Source organism: Phycomyces blakesleeanus (assembly GCF_001638985.1).
Source record: "Phycomyces blakesleeanus NRRL 1555(-) unplaced genomic scaffold PHYBLscaffold_5, whole genome shotgun sequence".
Taxonomy (NCBI): Eukaryota; Fungi; Mucoromycota; class Mucoromycetes; order Mucorales; family Phycomycetaceae; genus Phycomyces; species Phycomyces blakesleeanus.
In genome coordinates this window covers 1,905,372-1,921,852 of record NW_017265138.1, presented here as the reverse complement: position 1 = coordinate 1,921,852, position 16,481 = coordinate 1,905,372, and the positions used below count along the sequence as shown (strand labels likewise).

Genomic DNA, 16,481 nt, shown 5'->3' with positions numbered 1-16,481 from the left:
ACAGCTATTTAAGATTAAACTAAAGTAGACGTATACAGCTTGTACACGCCACATTGATTATATAAGAATAAAATGTAAATGCAATTTCTCGCAAATGTTAACGTAATATTACTACTGAGGTATCAAATGGCTAATTAAAACAGTACATATACTATACCAAATAATACGTTTTGTTAAATATCAGGTTCTTTTATAGATATGAACATGTATCTATATACATTTTTTTGAGTGAAAGAAAAGGAAGATCGAGAAGCAAAACAGTAAAAACCTGATCTGTTGTTTTCTTCTTTATTTATCATTTCATAAAGTTTCTCTTATATAGATAGCAGAAAACAAGCAAATTACTCCTCCATTGGTTCCCCACCATCTCTTTCTCTATCTCGTGCTTGTTTTTCGATTGCTCTCAGGAAAGCCTCAACAGCTATACAAATAAAAAAACATGATACTGTGATTAGAACTGTAATACACTATGTTCTCTCTTTATTATAAGTACTTACATTGTCCGGCAGAAGGGTCCAACCCGAGTTGGCTCAACAGTGGTCCAAGTTGACCGCTCTGAATTGCTGCACTCAAGGACTGAAGCGCTTGTTGAAACTGAGGGCTTTGAACTACCTGACGCACCTCTTCTTCCGAGTGTTCAGCATTATCCGGCAAGAAAGGAAAAAGACTGCGGCTGATTTCAGGATCATTCAACAAGGGTCTGATAGCCTGTGGAGTCAGCACATCGTTCAGCTGAATAGGCGGGTTTTGGGATCCTATTGGTTATAGAAAAACATATTGAATTTATATACGCAAAATTAAATAATAACAATAGCTACTTGTGTGTACCTGAAGACTGTTGTACATTTGCCAGCATTGATCTGAGTTGTTCCAAAGCTTCGGGCTGAGCAGCTGTTGGCTGATTGGTATTTTCTGTGTTTTGGGATGCCTGCTCTGATTCGGCTTGGCTAGGTTGGGATTCTGGAAATAAGTAAGGAGGATTATCAACAGGTCCGTCTCCTCCCGAGTTGGATGTTACAGGCACAGTTCCCCTAAGAGAATAGTTGCAAAAGTTAATGATTCTGAGCTATTGGTATTATAAAGATAATGTGCATCGATCATACCCATAACCACCCGCTGTTTGAAGATATTGCAAAATATTGTCTGTAGTTTCATTCATATATATATATATATAATGAATAAGAAAAACTCTGGAAAAAGATAACGGCCAAAGCGAAAAGAGAATCTAGAACATATACTAATACTCTCAGTGGGTATACACAACTCACCCTGACCTTCATTTCCTAGTATACGCATTAATTCGGATGGAGTATCACCGTTAAGGTCCATGGTGGATGACAAAGGACTACGCCCTTCATCCATTGAGCTGTGGGGATCGTTAATCAATTGGTTCACGCGGGATACTACATCCTCATCCTTTGTCTGATCCTTGCTCTGCATCCAGAAAAAGAGCTTTTGGTTGGATGATTTGAATTTTAAAAGGTAGACACGTCCAGTTGTACACTCTTGAACTCTGATCAATTCAGCTTCATCAGGAAAGATGATTAAATCCTATTCATCAATACCACACAATCAATTAAGCCGTGCATATAAATGTGAAAGTGTATATATATATTATTACATCCTCAGGAGAGCTAGACTTGCGCTCCTTCCAATAAAAATGCATCAACTGGTCGTCACTCTACATATATGTATATAGACATATAGTTACATATGCACACATGTCATAACGTTGTTAGAGTCATTTAGAGCCTTAGATATATGACTTTGCTCTTGAAGTCAAGTTTTTCAATTGAATACCGACCTGGTCCATATAAATCATGCTAAAGATACCCAAAGTTAACTACGATTGTCTTTTTGTCACAATTCACTCTTTTCAGTTTACCCTTTACGAATGTCAGGCTTCAGCATGTTCCCTTCGCGTATGCACTTTCCGGCATTAAACTGTACCAGGTGAGATGGTCTTTGGGTTGCAGGAAAGAGACTCATGATAAGTTAGTAAAAGGGGCAAGAAACGAGTGTACACGTCCTAGGTACACTCTTGTTCACACTCTTTGCTTCCACTCCTTTGGTACGTCATCTGGAGACGTGACTCGCACCAAGCTTGCATGGCGCATTTCACTGTCGGTGATTTTGCTCTTTTGAGTTATTTTAGTCGCCCGATAATGCTGGCCACAAAAGTCACATTTCCTACCAAATGAAGCAAAATGCAAATCCATGTGTGTAACATCTCTTTTCTTTTGTGATTGGCCAGAATAGTATGGTATGTTTCAAAAACAAGGATCATTTTCAAAGCCGTTATTATAAAGAAAGAAAGAAAGAGAGAAAGACAAGGAAAAAAGAGGGAATTTAGCCTGAACTTATGTTAGAAATGTGTATATGTAAAATTTTAATGCCTATTTTCCTTAATTTTTTTTATTGCCTAGAATCATTGTCTCCTTTTATATTCTTTTACTTTTCTTTGTCGCCTCAAGCCAATTACGGTCGTAAAAAGCATGGCAAATATACACGATGCCCGTCCTGATAAATCGCACAAAAAGCTTTTAAATTTTGTAGATGCAAGATTATTGGTCTTTACGAAGTTCGAATGAGGATAACTGGAAATATAATGGCAATCAACAAAAGCACTGTCAAGGAATTTAAATATATGCACTATCGATTTATAAATAATAAGTATAAACATGTCTTATTTATTATCATTTAACAGTAACGTCAATGAAAGCATCTTTGCTTTAATTTTATGTATTATACTTTGAAAGCTGTTTAATTTACCACGGAAGTGAAAAATTGGTTACTGAAAAGGATCCTTTTGATCAAAATGACGGATTAAAGACAGAAAATCAGTCATAAATCCATATCTGCTAAGTAAAGTACTTCCTTACAAATAAGTGACATGGTGCATTATACGCCGTTCCACCATTTTAATTTTGTTTGACATTGATTGTTTTAATATTGGTCAAAACATCTCATTTTTTCACTCTATAAAAACTATTTACTAATGAATTCTTGGCTATTTGCACCAAAAAGTCCATTTTGATGACCATTTTTCTCAAGACGTACACCTCAAAAAAAGTTGGGAAATTTTGTTCTTTTTCTACTAAGTACAGCTGTATAAAAAGCCAGTTGATGGTGTCCAGTGCTTGTCTGACCACCAACAAACCAATATTCATAGAGATATCAATAGGTTTAAAAATGACAATATCGATATTTACACCACAAAAAGATGCTGTTTAAATGTCCGACAGTAAAGATGTATGTCCCAAAAATCTCTCGCATTGTATGCATGGTAGGCTTTGTGATCATTTAGCATATAGTGGTGTCAAGAATAATATAGACTTTTATGCATACCCACTCAGTATAATAAAGCTTCTATTTGTGTGTGGAAGTATCTAGGAGGTATGTATATATAATATGATGTATATGATTGATATGATTTAAATTGAATAAAAAAAAAAGATCTAAAGAGACGCTATAAACATGTATAAAAAATTGATCTTTACCACGAGTGTATTCTACTTAATCAAATATAGTAATTCAATAAATTTTTGCTTAGAAGAATGGGTGAATTGAGAGAGAAAATGGTACTAACAGCAAATTTTGCTATTTTATATAAAGTACTTGAGAATTAAGCTTTATGAATATTGTACAAGTAATATATATATATATAATAGCGAAATCTTTATTTGATATGCCAAATAGCTTTCTATATTATCGAGTGCAGTAATATATATATATATATATATGTAAAGCAATGTTAGTGATATATAATATAATAAATCATTTTACTTACAGTATCTTTGCCTCGCTTTTCTTTTACTGCGATTTCTTTGATCTTTGATTCAATATGTCGCCGTGAAATATCTTTTAACGCTCTATAAAATTTTATGTTAAAGAGAGATATTACTTTTTACTCTAGATAGACTTACTCATGTGACTTTGCTTCCGATACCAACAGCTTCATATTACCCGGTTTGCTTAGGATAACCTAAATACCAACAAAGATTTCAATATGGTGTTTTCCATTATACAAAAAAGGTATAATGTATGTATATATACTTACGCTAATCAATGCATCAGTGTGTTCTTTTACAAACGACGAAGTCTTCGCACCATTGGATGAATTGGTACCATCTAATACAGCAAATGGATCATACCCTTCTTCGACATCTTTTATCACAAAAAAAAGAGAAAAGAATATGAGGTGAGTAAGGTATAAAACAATGAATAACATTTCCTAAATAACTAAATAAGCATACCTATACACATTTTGGTTTTGTATGGCCTTAATGTTTCTTCATCAGATGTATCCGAGTCATTTTCAAAGTATGGACCGATGATCTTTTTACCAGAAGCCATATTCTAGAAAAATATAACAATGAGTTTTACATATTATCAATAGTATAGCTTACCTTTCTTGTAGGTGGACGTAATGGTAAACTATGTCCTGTGCCTTTGCTTTCTTGCTCGCTATATCCATCTTCTTCATCGCTGTTAATACGTTCACTATCAGATACATATCCTTCAGGAACCAGCCAACTTGCCTAAAAGTAAATATTTAAATACGATACTTGAGATTACATACGTAATTAATTTCAAGAAGTAGTACTTACGTCTTCTGGATCTACTGTATCTGCACCAAAATCTTCCTCGTCTTCGTCTCCACTCTGAATGTCTTCACCTTCGCCTTCTGGCTCCCACTCAGCCTCGCTATCATGCTCATAATCAACCAGCTTTTCGTCTCTTGCGAATGGGGTCCTTCCGGAAATGCTCTGGCTTGACTTTGTCCATGTACCTAAAGTGAGATATATTTTTATATATACATCCTTATATATAATTATATAATGTTTAATTATTACCATAGTAAGCTGGCCGTACATCTTCTGGGAAATGAAGAAGCTTCATCTTTACGAGTGAATTTAAACTTTGATTGTTTAGGAAATCAGCATTGGCGCCAGATAATCCAGGGCCAAGCCAAACCGTACGCAAATTAATTTTTCGCTGAACACCTCTCTTCTTTGAAGTCTTGGGCCCACGACTTTTTAACTCATTTCTAAACCGCTCGCGGACACCTACAGACTCTAAGATAGATTTATAGAGTAAGTATAAATTGTTGTTATTATTATTTAAAGAACAGGGACTTACCATTAGGAGGACTTGAGGTCAGGATAGTTGAATAGCCTTTCAGAACTTCTTCAAATTTATCGCTTTGCTTTATCGTAGGATTTGGAACAGACATTGTTGTAAATTCCTTGACAAAGAAAGGTTGAAATAGTGTAGATTTTGGTGTCATTGCTATTTCGAGGAGAGAGAGAAAGGTATTTTAAATATCATGCAATCAAAGTCAAGACAAAAGAAGATCAATTTACCAGAGTCGTATAAAAGTGTTCCTGTTGGTTTTTCTTCTTTGGGCTTTGTAAATAAAGATGTTAACCGAAGTTGAGACTACATTGATAGAGGCTATGAGTTAGTTTATAGCTTCCTTGATTCTTATAAATTGGCCTTTCTTTATTTTCTTCGTTCCTAAAGTAAAAAGCGGCAGGACTTACTTGTTCCTTCTTCTTGCGTTCTTCATCTCGTTGCTTTTTTTCCTCTTCTCGCTTTTTTCGTTCCTCGTCGCGGGATTTCTTTTCTTCCTCTCGCTTTTTACGTTCTTCTTCCCGAAGTCTCTTTTCTTCATCACGTCTGATTTTTTCTTCCTCCTAAATACGAACGCAATATTAGAATAGCTATCCACAATTTTCAATAGTACTTTTTTTAAAGAAAAAATAAATGAAGTTCTATATATTATTTCTTTTATACCTTTTTCTTTCTCTTCTCCTCTTTTTCTTGCTCATTTTCCTCCACAGCCTTTCGAAGCTCTTCGCTCATCTAAAAAATTTAGTTCCTAGGTTAGAAAGCCCTATATTTGTTTTATATATCAGATTACTTGTGTATCGACTGGAGCTTTTGTTTGAGTTCTTCGTGGTTTTGTGCTTAGTATACTAAGCTTCTGTTCCTGGGAAAGACTCGAAAATATCTCTGTAACAGACTCGGACATCTTAAGACAACAATTTAGATCATGTCCCTTTCAAAGTTGGTTATATATATATATATATATATATTACCTTTCTTCTTTCTGATCTTCTTGCTTCAATAACTTGTTGTAAATCTAGAGGGAAGTTTGAAATATCATTTATTTCCCATCGACTGAACGCTAAATGCTAAAAACATAACAAGATTTTATAATTTTTTAAAAAAACCAAAAAAAAACCAAAAAAAAACCCATTTGTATTAAATATTTACATTGGGAACTGAGATAGGTGCACCTTCAATTGAAGTGATAGCACTGTGTTTCACACCATATCTTTCTCGATGTGCTACTGCTCTGATTGTTCGTTCAATAAGCTCCGAGAAATAATCTACAGCTAATAAAATCATATAAAATTGTTAAAGCACTTTTTTTTATTTATTTATTTTTCATACAATATTTATAAATTAAAAATAGGGGGGATAAAGATGAGGGAAAAGTTAGAAAAAAGAGATATTGCCTACCATTTTCTTTTCTTATCCAAGGGGACAGCATTGAATTGATACGAACAGAAAGAAGATTTATCTTTTCGTCACTAATAGATGGATATTATCTGGTTTTATCAGTAGGTCTGTGTTAAGGTGATTAATACAAAAAGAAATTACGTATACCTTTCTTGTACCAAGGCAGCAATTAGATCTCGATACCCGTGTTCAATTTCGGGAAGCTTTTGTAGGAGTACAGGACTGGCCTCGACTATAGATCTCATATTTCGAAACTTCATAATATCTATATAGAAAAGTGATCATTAAGAAATTGTCGAATGAATGAATTAAACTATAATTGCTAGCCATTGTAAAGGAAATGAACGGATGTGTACATTCATTAATACTCGGATGGTTTTCGAATCGTATCCTTGGCTCAATATAATTGAGTTTCCCATTCTCGAGAAATCCTGACAGCTACATGATAGTAAAGGCAAGTCATTCAAAAGATATAAATATAAGAATTAGTTGTTATTTTCTTGCTTTTTTATTTTTTTTACTATTATGTTTTGAATGATATACCTCTTTTGAGACTGATGTATCGGGCACACGCACTGAAAAATAAATAAATGGTCAGAATTCTTTACATCCTTAAATGGGTTGTACATCTTACAAGTGCGGATCATTTCAGAAATATTGGCGATCTGGGAGTTATCAGTAGTTTCATTCATTTGTTGAGGATCATGTGGTACACCAGGCGGAAGATTTTCCATGTTGGATGAAGAGATCTAGTTAAAGTGAAGAATTGCCAACACAAAAATGGTATTTCTTCCCTTTGAGATAAGTTCTGGGACGCGAAGATTTCCAAAAGTCACGTCTGGTCGAGTTTATATTACTTATCCCCTTGTCCGCAACCCAAAAGTAAACCAAAATGCCAAAGAATATACATGTAGAGAGCAATGAGACTGAATAAAACGCTATAGATTCTTGTCGCATGTCTAATGAACAGGTCTCAAATGACCAAAAGATGCAGGATCCTTTAATTTCTCCAGACTATCTAAAGCAGATGGCCAAAGCGCTCTCCACCAAGACTAAGGTATAATTTCTAGTCGACTCTTGTCTCGCTTGCCCTGTTATCTTATTTATTTATTATTTGGTACTCTAGCAAGTTCACCCGTATGAATATCACGACACAGAAGAGTTTTATCTAGAGATCGATGAGTTCTTTAGCTATGGAGAGGTAGCTTCAGATCTACAAGCATGTCGACACGATTCTATAGATTCACATGGACCATGTAAAAAAAGCAACAATAATTAAACTTTAGATACAAGCTACGACATAGTGTAATTTATTCTATTGATCTTTCTTTCTAGTGTGGAAGAAAAAAGATGCAAATGAACGTGAAGACGAGGTTAAAGATTTGCTTAACCAGCTTGAATACACAGAACAAGACCAGCGCCTAATTGCCTTGAAGAAGCTCCTATTGATCTCTTTAGGTCGGAAAATTAGCAATGGATCATATTTTATGATTATTTTACTGATATGACTAATTTACAGGAGACATAAAAGGGGAAATGACATTTTCATTGTTATGCAAAACTGGAGCAATGACGGTTTTTTTTCAAGCATTGAAACGCAGTTATGCTTCTTTACACACACTTGAGTATGTCAATAAACCTATGAGCCATGTATTTGGCCTAAACTTAATCAAAATCAAAAGTCAGGGAAAGGTGGATCAAATCACTCTAGAAAATACTATCAAGGAGGTTAACCAGCTACAATCTCTGCTCTATATCCTGATCGAGTATTGTCGTCAAAAAGGGCTGTTCTCAGATGGAAAAGGTAATCTAATTATTTATGGAAAAATATCCAAAATATTTATTAAACCAAATAAACATGCATATTGGGTTTATTAGTGAAACTGGACTCTGGATTCATCGAGTTTCTCTTCAGTGAGATTACAACCTTGAAAGAAAAGTATATTCGTTCATCGCTAGTGAAAAAGGTACATAATATTTTCTGTAGCAGATTCTTCCTAACATATCTCGTTAGCTAGTGCTTCTTTTATGGAAAACAGTGCTTATTTACTTTGGTGGATCTAAAAAACTTAAGCAAACGAGGGAAAGAGCAAGAGAGCGATATGGACTTTCTCGAGATGGTCGTGGAAAGTATAATTATATAGTAGCATTTTATAACTTGTATTTATTTATTTTCTATATTTATTCTTTTGTTTAGACCCTGTAACTAAATGTTATCCAGAGGACTTTTATCTGTTTCAAGAGGATATGATCGAAAAGTATTCAGCCTTCTCGACACCTGAAGTTCCCGATATTATTTCCAATCCACGGTCTATCAAAACCACCCCAGAACTATCTGAAGCTATGGGTATTAGTACAGCCATCAATCAAACTGATTTACCGTACCAAACTCTCTTTCCTCCCAAACAAAATCAAGTATCTCAAACAGAAAATCAAGAAGGATCATCAGAACAACCAATACAAAAACAACCAATGCCAAAAGAGCTTACTACCGTAGTCCTCCCTGTGACAGAAAATGGTCCTAGCTTCCCAAAAAGTCTAAAGGATGCTGGTGAGATCTATCTCGCTAATCTACATATATCCTTGGCGGATTATCAGATGATTCACGAACGTGAAGAAGCAATCAATCGATGGCAGACACTAAAATCATTAAAGGATGGGTCATCTAATAGGGAGACTGTCAATGAACCCTCAGATGAAACTGTGGAGGATAGAGTGGAGACAGTTTATGTAAGTAGACCATAAGTTATTTATTTATTAATCTATAGTGTGTAATACTTTTTTTTTCATTAATATGTTTTTCATTAATTCTTATAGAGATATATAGTCCCTCATTTGCAAACTATAGTTATTGTATTTTTAAAGCTGTTGCTTTTATCAATCAACCCGGCCAAAACAGGAGAGCGTTCAGAATCTCTTACAATTGAAGAAGCAGACATGTTCCGTGATAAAGAAATCACAGCAAAGTCAGTGTCGGCTACTTTGTGGTTACTGTTAAAATGGTTTAAAGCGTCTCGTAAGTTCACCAAAATTCTTAAAAACATGTTGCCATTCTGGATCTAGAGAGTTAAGAACACAACTAGATGTTTTGAAATACGAGTACTTTTCCCAACTTTTGGTCGATTCCGGAAGTATGTTGCTCATCCTAAAGATCCTTGGCTTACAAGAGATTACTTCTGTGGTGGCGACTATTTCAGATGTGGATAAATACAGGTAAATATACTATAAAGTATATAAAATGTTTATACAAAGAAAGAATATATCTGGCTAACATTCTGTATTAGCCTCTTGACTCATCTAGGATTACCAAAGAAAGATGAACAAACGGATGATGTCGCTTTTACCAATAAGAGAAACATGTTTTGGACCATCAATCTTTTAAGGATTCTTCAAATTCTATCTAAGCGCAAGACAGCACGCATTTTATTATTGATCCAATACAAGTCTTCTGCAAGTAATTTGAATGAGAATATAGCAGGGTTTTGTCTAATACTACAGTGGTCTAGGCGATTCTCAAGCGTATCTTAAAAATAAAGAACCCTACCACGGAGCTATACACACTAAAGATCATTCAAAGTCAAACACGATTCCTCGGCCGTAGATGGCGATATTGTAAGTTTCTCAGAGGAATCATGCGCACTCAATAATTACCTTTTCTTTTATCTATAGTAAATATGAAGATTGTATCTGCCATTTATATGCGCTGTCAGCCTTTACTTCGGGATGACTGGTTGGTGACTGTTGACTCTGAAAAAGAATTAGAAGCTGCCGATGTAAGTCTATACAGCCGTAAGATAAATCTGAAGCAAGATAAATGCTGACTATAATATAAATACTTTCTATAAAAAAAGGCACAAGAAAAGCATTTGAGAGTGTTAATTCAACTATATCATGGGCAACATTATTTGCCTGAAATGCTCCCACCTGCAGACGATTACAGTAACACTGAGGGTGGAACTTTTAGCATGACCAGAATACGAGGGGATCGGGAAGATTATAATCTCGATGCACCCATATCAATGACAGAGGTTGATCTGGCGCCTGATTTTAAGGAAACATGCTATCGCTGGGTAGAAGAAGAACTGGAATCAACTGACGAAATTGAGACGGATAATCGCGATGCTTGGGCCATTGGAACACCTATACCTTCACCAAACGAACCTATCTCTCCGCGTCTGTTGGCAGCAGAAATCAACAAGCTCTATCATGAAGAGCTAGAACAAGAGTTTAAGGTTGAAGCTCCTGTAGTAGTGGAAGACGGGTGGGATGCACCTGCTCTTGTGCCACCAACAACAACAGCTACGGCAGCCAAGATCAAAGCAAAATATGCAGGCAATGGGCATGATGACTATGAAAACGACAGTGACAGTGATGAGGAGGTTCAAGATGATGACCCTCTTGGAGATATTAACTGGGAGACACTTACTGAGAAAGACCTGGTCGACCGACTGACAAAAGTTGAAGAGAATACAAGTCGTAGATGGTTGAATATTGATATTAATGATCCATCGTATCTCAAAGTACTGAATACCTTTGAGGGAGAGCCTTTGGAGGAGCCTATCTCTGATGACGATTGGGATATAACCCCTGATAAACCCTTGGGAGAATCGACTGACGATGGTTACAATAACATTGTTGACGATACTTGGGAAGAAACTTCTGAAGATTCATGGGATAGACCCGTAAGAAACCTTCAACAACAGTCAGAAATAGACGAACAAGACTTTGAGTCAGGAAACACATGGGATAATACTTCAGAAAACAGCATAAATAGCTCATGGAATAATTCTACCAGTCAGTCCAATGAGGATAACTGGAGCTAACTTTATGAATACGCTCACTTTCTCTAGCCTTTCTTTAAGGAAAGATAGCTATACAATCACTGCCTATAGATATAGAACTTTAAAAGGTGAATATGCTGGTATGGATTCGTCGTTTACTTGCTTTCATCGTCTTTATTTGCTCTTGCACATTCACCTTAATTCTCACTTATGATAAACCAAAACCTCCAAACTAAAAATGGAAAATAAAGTTTCTTATTATTGTTTTATTTTATTTTATTTTATTTTTGTTTCAAAAATTAAAAATTAAAAATTAAAAAATAAAATAAAATAAAATAAATAAATAAATTGAAATGTGATAATTTTCCTTTATATCTATAAATGCCATTAATTCTAATAAACTTGTTTATCCTTTTCTTCCTTCGTCATGCTATTCTCAATACCCATTCTCGATAGGCTGACATTTAGAGACTACCAAGGGTATATTGAATGAAATTATATTGAAAAGCAACTCACCTTTGTCTTTTAGTCTAATTCTAACAGTGTTCTTTTTCGGATTTGAAAATGTCATTCGAGTGATTGTAACATTTTTGCCAAAGTTTGTCATTAACCTCATCGATGCATTCATTGATAGGTAGAGTTTGAACAGACTTATAAAGAATGTCCATTAACCAAAACTTTTTTTTTCTTCTTTTTAACCATGTCAATATATGCTAATAGTACATTCCCTTGGCTATCTAAACTTGATTCTGACCCACACGTGAGTCCACTTGAAAAGGCAGAGTCGTTTGAGAAGATGATGTTGATATGGTAAATGTTTGGCTGTACAAGCAAGACTGTCTATTTTCAAACCTTACCCCAATATTTTTACTATTCTTATTTTGCTTTATGCATATTCTTTAGGAAGAATTATATGTGTGAACAACATCTAGTACGCACTCAAGACGACTACCTTCTCTGTGTCCATCGAATCCCAGCTGTAGTTCAATCTGCCGATAAGTTTAAAGACAAAGACGTTTTTAGATCATTTTGCGATGAGAATAGTAAAGGCATCGAGATTATCGACCACATTAACGAGTTTAAGCAACAAAAGACCAACTCGAACTTTTCGGGAAAACCAGTTGTACTGTTGTATCATGGATTCTTGATGTCTTCGGAAGTCTGGGTCTGCAATGTGGATGAGTATCGAAATTTACCTCTGTTGCTTGCCCAACAAGGATATGATGTCTGGCTGGGTAATGCACGCGGTAATAAGTACAGCCAAAATCATCTCAAATTGAATCCAAGACACCAGCAATTCTGGGAGTTTTCTATCAATGAATTTGCAATGATCGATCTTCCTGATGTAGTGGATGTGAGTGGAATGAAGTCATATTCAAGTAGTTTCTTCTTCTTCTTTAATTATATAACAACCTGATTATTTCCCTTCTTTTTTCAAGTATATCCTCAAGATTACCGGTGCTCCAAATCTTACCTATATTGGATTTTCCCAAGGCACTGCACAGGCTTTTGCTGGATTATCTGTAAATCCAAAGCTAAATCAAAAAATTAACTTGTTCATCGCTCTTGCCCCTGCTACTGCCCCAAAAGGACTCCGACACCCCTTGATAGATACATTTGTTAAAGCAACTCCTTCTGTTATATACCTTCTATTTGGACGCAAGACACCTCTTAAGCTGGCTTTATTCTGGCAAAGAATTATTAGTCCACCTATGTTTGTCAAACTGATTGACGGAAGTGTTGGGTTTTTGTTCGGATGGACAGGCAAGAACATGACGGCTGATCAAAAACTAGTTAGCTACCAGCATCTTTACAGTCTAACTAGCGTAAAATCCTTGGTGGTAAGTTGCTTCCGTTTAGTTTGTACAAACGAACATAAAAACAAACAAACAATTTTACCTGTTCAAATAGCACTGGTTCCAAATCATCAGAGTTGGACGCTTTCAAATGTATGATGAGATGCCTAGTCGTCTGCCTTATCATACTGTTAACGCAGTTATGGACCATGTCCCTCCAAAGTTCCCAACCAACCAAATCACAACTCCCATTGCTATCTTCTACGGTCGGTCCGATTCTCTGGTTGATTTTAATGTTCTGGCCGCAGATCTACCAAGTCCTTTGGTCTATGTCAAATCTATCAAATCGTGGGAACATTTGGACTTTTTGTGGGCTGAAGATATTGAAACAATTGTATACCCAGATATCCTTCGCCTCATTGACTACTTTAATCCTTTTCCACAAAACACTGAACGTAAGAAATTAGATACAGTAGTACCTCTGCCTATTAAGGCTATGAAATAATGCGTTACTATTTGCTTTTAAATACAAACAATTACTTTAATAAAGAAAATATTAATATGTACTCGTGATAAATATGTAAGATGAGTTTATTGGTCAACAATTTACTACTCTAGATATTTCAATAAGGGCGTCCGGGCCCACCGGTAGAAGTAGAATTATAGTTGTAAGGATTCTCATGGTGCAGCGTAGGGGAACTAGACATTGCATTATTGATAGTAGTGGACGATGGTCTTCCTTGCTGAGATTCTATAGGCTGTATAGAAGAATAGTAATTGGAAGGCTCAAAATAGGATCCAGGCTGAGTAGAGTACTCTGTAGATGTGTACTGGTTAGGCATTTGTGCTTGCCCCGCGGTATGTTGAGTAGAGTAACTATCAATTATATTTTGCTGATATTGATCATTTTGAAAAAAGCACGTGTCAGCCATCGGTTGGGTGTATGCTCGTTGTGGTACTGGTGGTATATCACTATCATAATATCCACGTTGGCTTAACATCGGTGTTGCGGGCTCACTGTGCTGTTTATAAGAGGCTTGGTACGTATCAGATCTTGAATAGACAGAGGGTTGATAATTGAGATTAACGGCTGTAGATCCAGACATTGGTACCGAGGTTTCGCTGTGAAATGTATTTTGTCGAGGGAATAAAGGGGCTTTGTCGCAGTAAAGATCACTGTCGTCTACCTTGGGAAGAGTTGGCAGAGTAGCAGTACGGTTAAGATTTTCTCTTTTCAGATTACTAGCGTTGTTCTTTCTTGTATTTTGATCATTAATCGCTGCTTCCTTTCTTTCTAGTTCTTTGATTCGTCTTTTTCGTTGTCTCTCCAGGATCTCGGAAATGCTATATATATTTTAATTTATATATCATTTAGAAAAGCATTGATATATATATATATATATATATATATATATATTATATCTTTAATATTTTAAGATGTGAAAGGAAATCAAATTTACCGTTTGTCAATCTTGTGACAGCAATATTCCTTTAGATTTCCTTGAATGTGACAGAGAATTGGCAGATACAGAAAGCATCCTAATACAAAAGAGAGTATTGATAGACACCATAAAATACAAGTAAAGCTCATCAGCAAGAGCGCCACGCGCTGAGACCAATCTTCTCCATATGCATCCCAATTTGTAGTGAATTCAAAGTTATCTATTGTATATATGAGTTAGATTCATAAAAAAAGCATTATATTCAAACATACTTTGTTTATTTGTCCAAGCCGACTTTAGTAGAGCGTATACTGTAATTCCAGCAATAATTTGTCGAGGGCTTTGTGCAAATAGCAGACGTTTCCAGCCTAGTAAATTATTAATATGTATACAATTTATTTATATATTTATCGATTAATTAATTGTTTGTCTTGCCTGTTAAATAACTCATATTTAATACACTTACCCTTTAGAGTAAAGAACACAAAAAATGCCATGTAATCCGTTATTTTTCTTGAGGAATGAATCGTTTGAAATAGGCAAAAATGGGAGTAGCTCTTCATCGAGTAGAAGCGAGAAGCCATTACGTTTGTAGCTGCGTACGAAATGTTTCGAGAGCGAATGATATTTCTAGCTTTGCGGATTTCCCAGGCCAGAAGCAAGAACGAGAGTATAATACAACCAACATAGATCCATTTACTAATTTCGAATCGAATCAAAGGTTGTGTTGAAAGTGACCATTTCTAAGGAAAGGTTTATGAATTGTTGGTGTGTGCTCTACAATGCGAAGATAACGGCTGCTTATAATACTAACGTCGTAAATCAACAAAATTCCAGCTGTCCATAGTTCAGCACAATATACAAGTGTCGACATGGCTATAGAGAAATAGAGTATAATAAATTTGAATGCCATCCACCATCCTGGATCATGAAATTCATCAACGTCAACAAAATCGAATTTGTAATCTGCTACATGCTCTCGTTTCCACTTGGGGCCCTTTTGAAATAGGCTTTCTCGCTTAAATTCGCCGGCCATCTAGAACCAAACAGTAAAGGAGTGTGATGGAGAGAAGTATGTTACTAAATCATGTAAGTGGTGAGCTTGAGTATTTAATGTTAAATTGCACTGTATTACGTTGTACTTTGTGGCAATCTTGTGCACATTAACGTAATTACTGGAGTACAATATTATGCCTTCTCCATTCTTTTGCTCACAAATTAAATGTTGTATTCATATAACAATAGCAAACAAAAAAAGACAATGGAAATACGATTGGATGTATTGTGTATCTAATGGACCACTCTTGCTCATAACAAGCCACTCCTCTTTCTTTGCCTTACCTTTTAACTTTAGATTATCATTAAATACTACAATTGTTTTGCCTAGAGTTTAAAGCGGCTCATTTATTTAATAAAGTGGCAAAAATATAGTATCTCAGAATATAATAAAAGAATATGAATGATTTGTGAATGGCCGAATTAACTTGTTAGATTTTATTATTCTTGGCTTCAAACAAGTTCCATATACACAGATATATACACATACTATAAGACATTTACTTCTCTTGTTTTAGAACCAAATATTGAGTCAAAGGGGTGTCTTGAAACTTATTTTGGGTAGAGATAGATTTACCCAGGATTGTACTATTTTGTCTTTTAAAGTTTGGAGATTCATTTTTGTGTAAGTGATGCTTTGTAATGCTAAATCCTCATTGAATGCATCTTGTCATATTTTTTCTCAAAAAAAGATGTCGCCTTTGCTTCTTTAGGTAGTTTAATAGAATCTGTTATTATTACTGATTGAAAATCAAATTAGCAATCTTTTTGTATTCCTGCAAACGAGGGATTGTGTGATTAATATATTTGTGCTTACAATTTTTCTGTTGTTTTATTCACAATACTCTCACTTGTATCTATTAATCTCAAACATA

General features: G+C 35.2%; 4 protein-coding genes across 4 annotated transcripts; 2 read left to right on the top strand and 2 right to left on the bottom strand.

Annotated features, from left to right (window-relative positions):
* Window positions 1–172: 172 nt before the first annotated feature.
* PHYBLDRAFT_185926 (hypothetical protein) lies at window positions 173–1,997 on the bottom strand. The gene is made up of 8 exons (XM_018439171.1): window positions 1,886–1,997; window positions 1,805–1,823; window positions 1,622–1,681; window positions 1,269–1,551; window positions 1,104–1,143; window positions 829–1,031; window positions 498–755; window positions 173–421 (listed from the first exon to the last, which is right to left on the bottom strand). The coding sequence occupies exons 1-8, from the start codon at window positions 1,987–1,989 to the stop codon at window positions 342–344; spliced, it is 1,047 nt and encodes a 348-aa protein (XP_018295109.1). The 5' UTR covers window positions 1,990–1,997; the 3' UTR covers window positions 173–341.
* Window positions 1,998–7,486: 5,489 nt separating this feature from the next.
* Window positions 7,487–11,354, top strand: PHYBLDRAFT_165558 (hypothetical protein; the record flags this gene model as incomplete). The annotated part of the gene is made up of 12 exons (XM_018435259.1): window positions 7,487–7,588; window positions 7,658–7,787; window positions 7,867–7,989; window positions 8,051–8,335; window positions 8,410–8,498; window positions 8,571–8,661; window positions 8,729–9,261; window positions 9,349–9,547; window positions 9,597–9,744; window positions 9,816–9,985; window positions 10,201–10,304; window positions 10,383–11,354. 12 exons carry the CDS (start codon window positions 7,487–7,489, stop codon window positions 11,352–11,354), a joined length of 2,946 nt encoding a protein of 981 aa, XP_018295108.1.
* Window positions 11,355–11,739: 385 nt separating this feature from the next.
* Window positions 11,740–13,613, top strand: PHYBLDRAFT_142579 (hypothetical protein; the record flags this gene model as incomplete). The annotated part of the gene is made up of 6 exons (XM_018430840.1): window positions 11,740–11,792; window positions 11,842–11,946; window positions 12,033–12,122; window positions 12,216–12,666; window positions 12,752–13,153; window positions 13,224–13,613. 6 exons carry the CDS (start codon window positions 11,740–11,742, stop codon window positions 13,611–13,613), a joined length of 1,491 nt encoding a protein of 496 aa, XP_018295107.1.
* Window positions 13,614–14,280: 667 nt separating this feature from the next.
* Window positions 14,281–15,586, bottom strand: PHYBLDRAFT_109706 (hypothetical protein; the record flags this gene model as incomplete). The annotated part of the gene is made up of 5 exons (XM_018428130.1): window positions 14,281–14,452; window positions 14,569–14,770; window positions 14,823–14,918; window positions 15,017–15,293; window positions 15,365–15,586. Coding segments are annotated over 5 exons (969 nt in total), but the record flags the coding sequence as incomplete, so codon positions are not given.
* Between the last annotated feature and the right edge of the window lie 895 nt (window positions 15,587–16,481).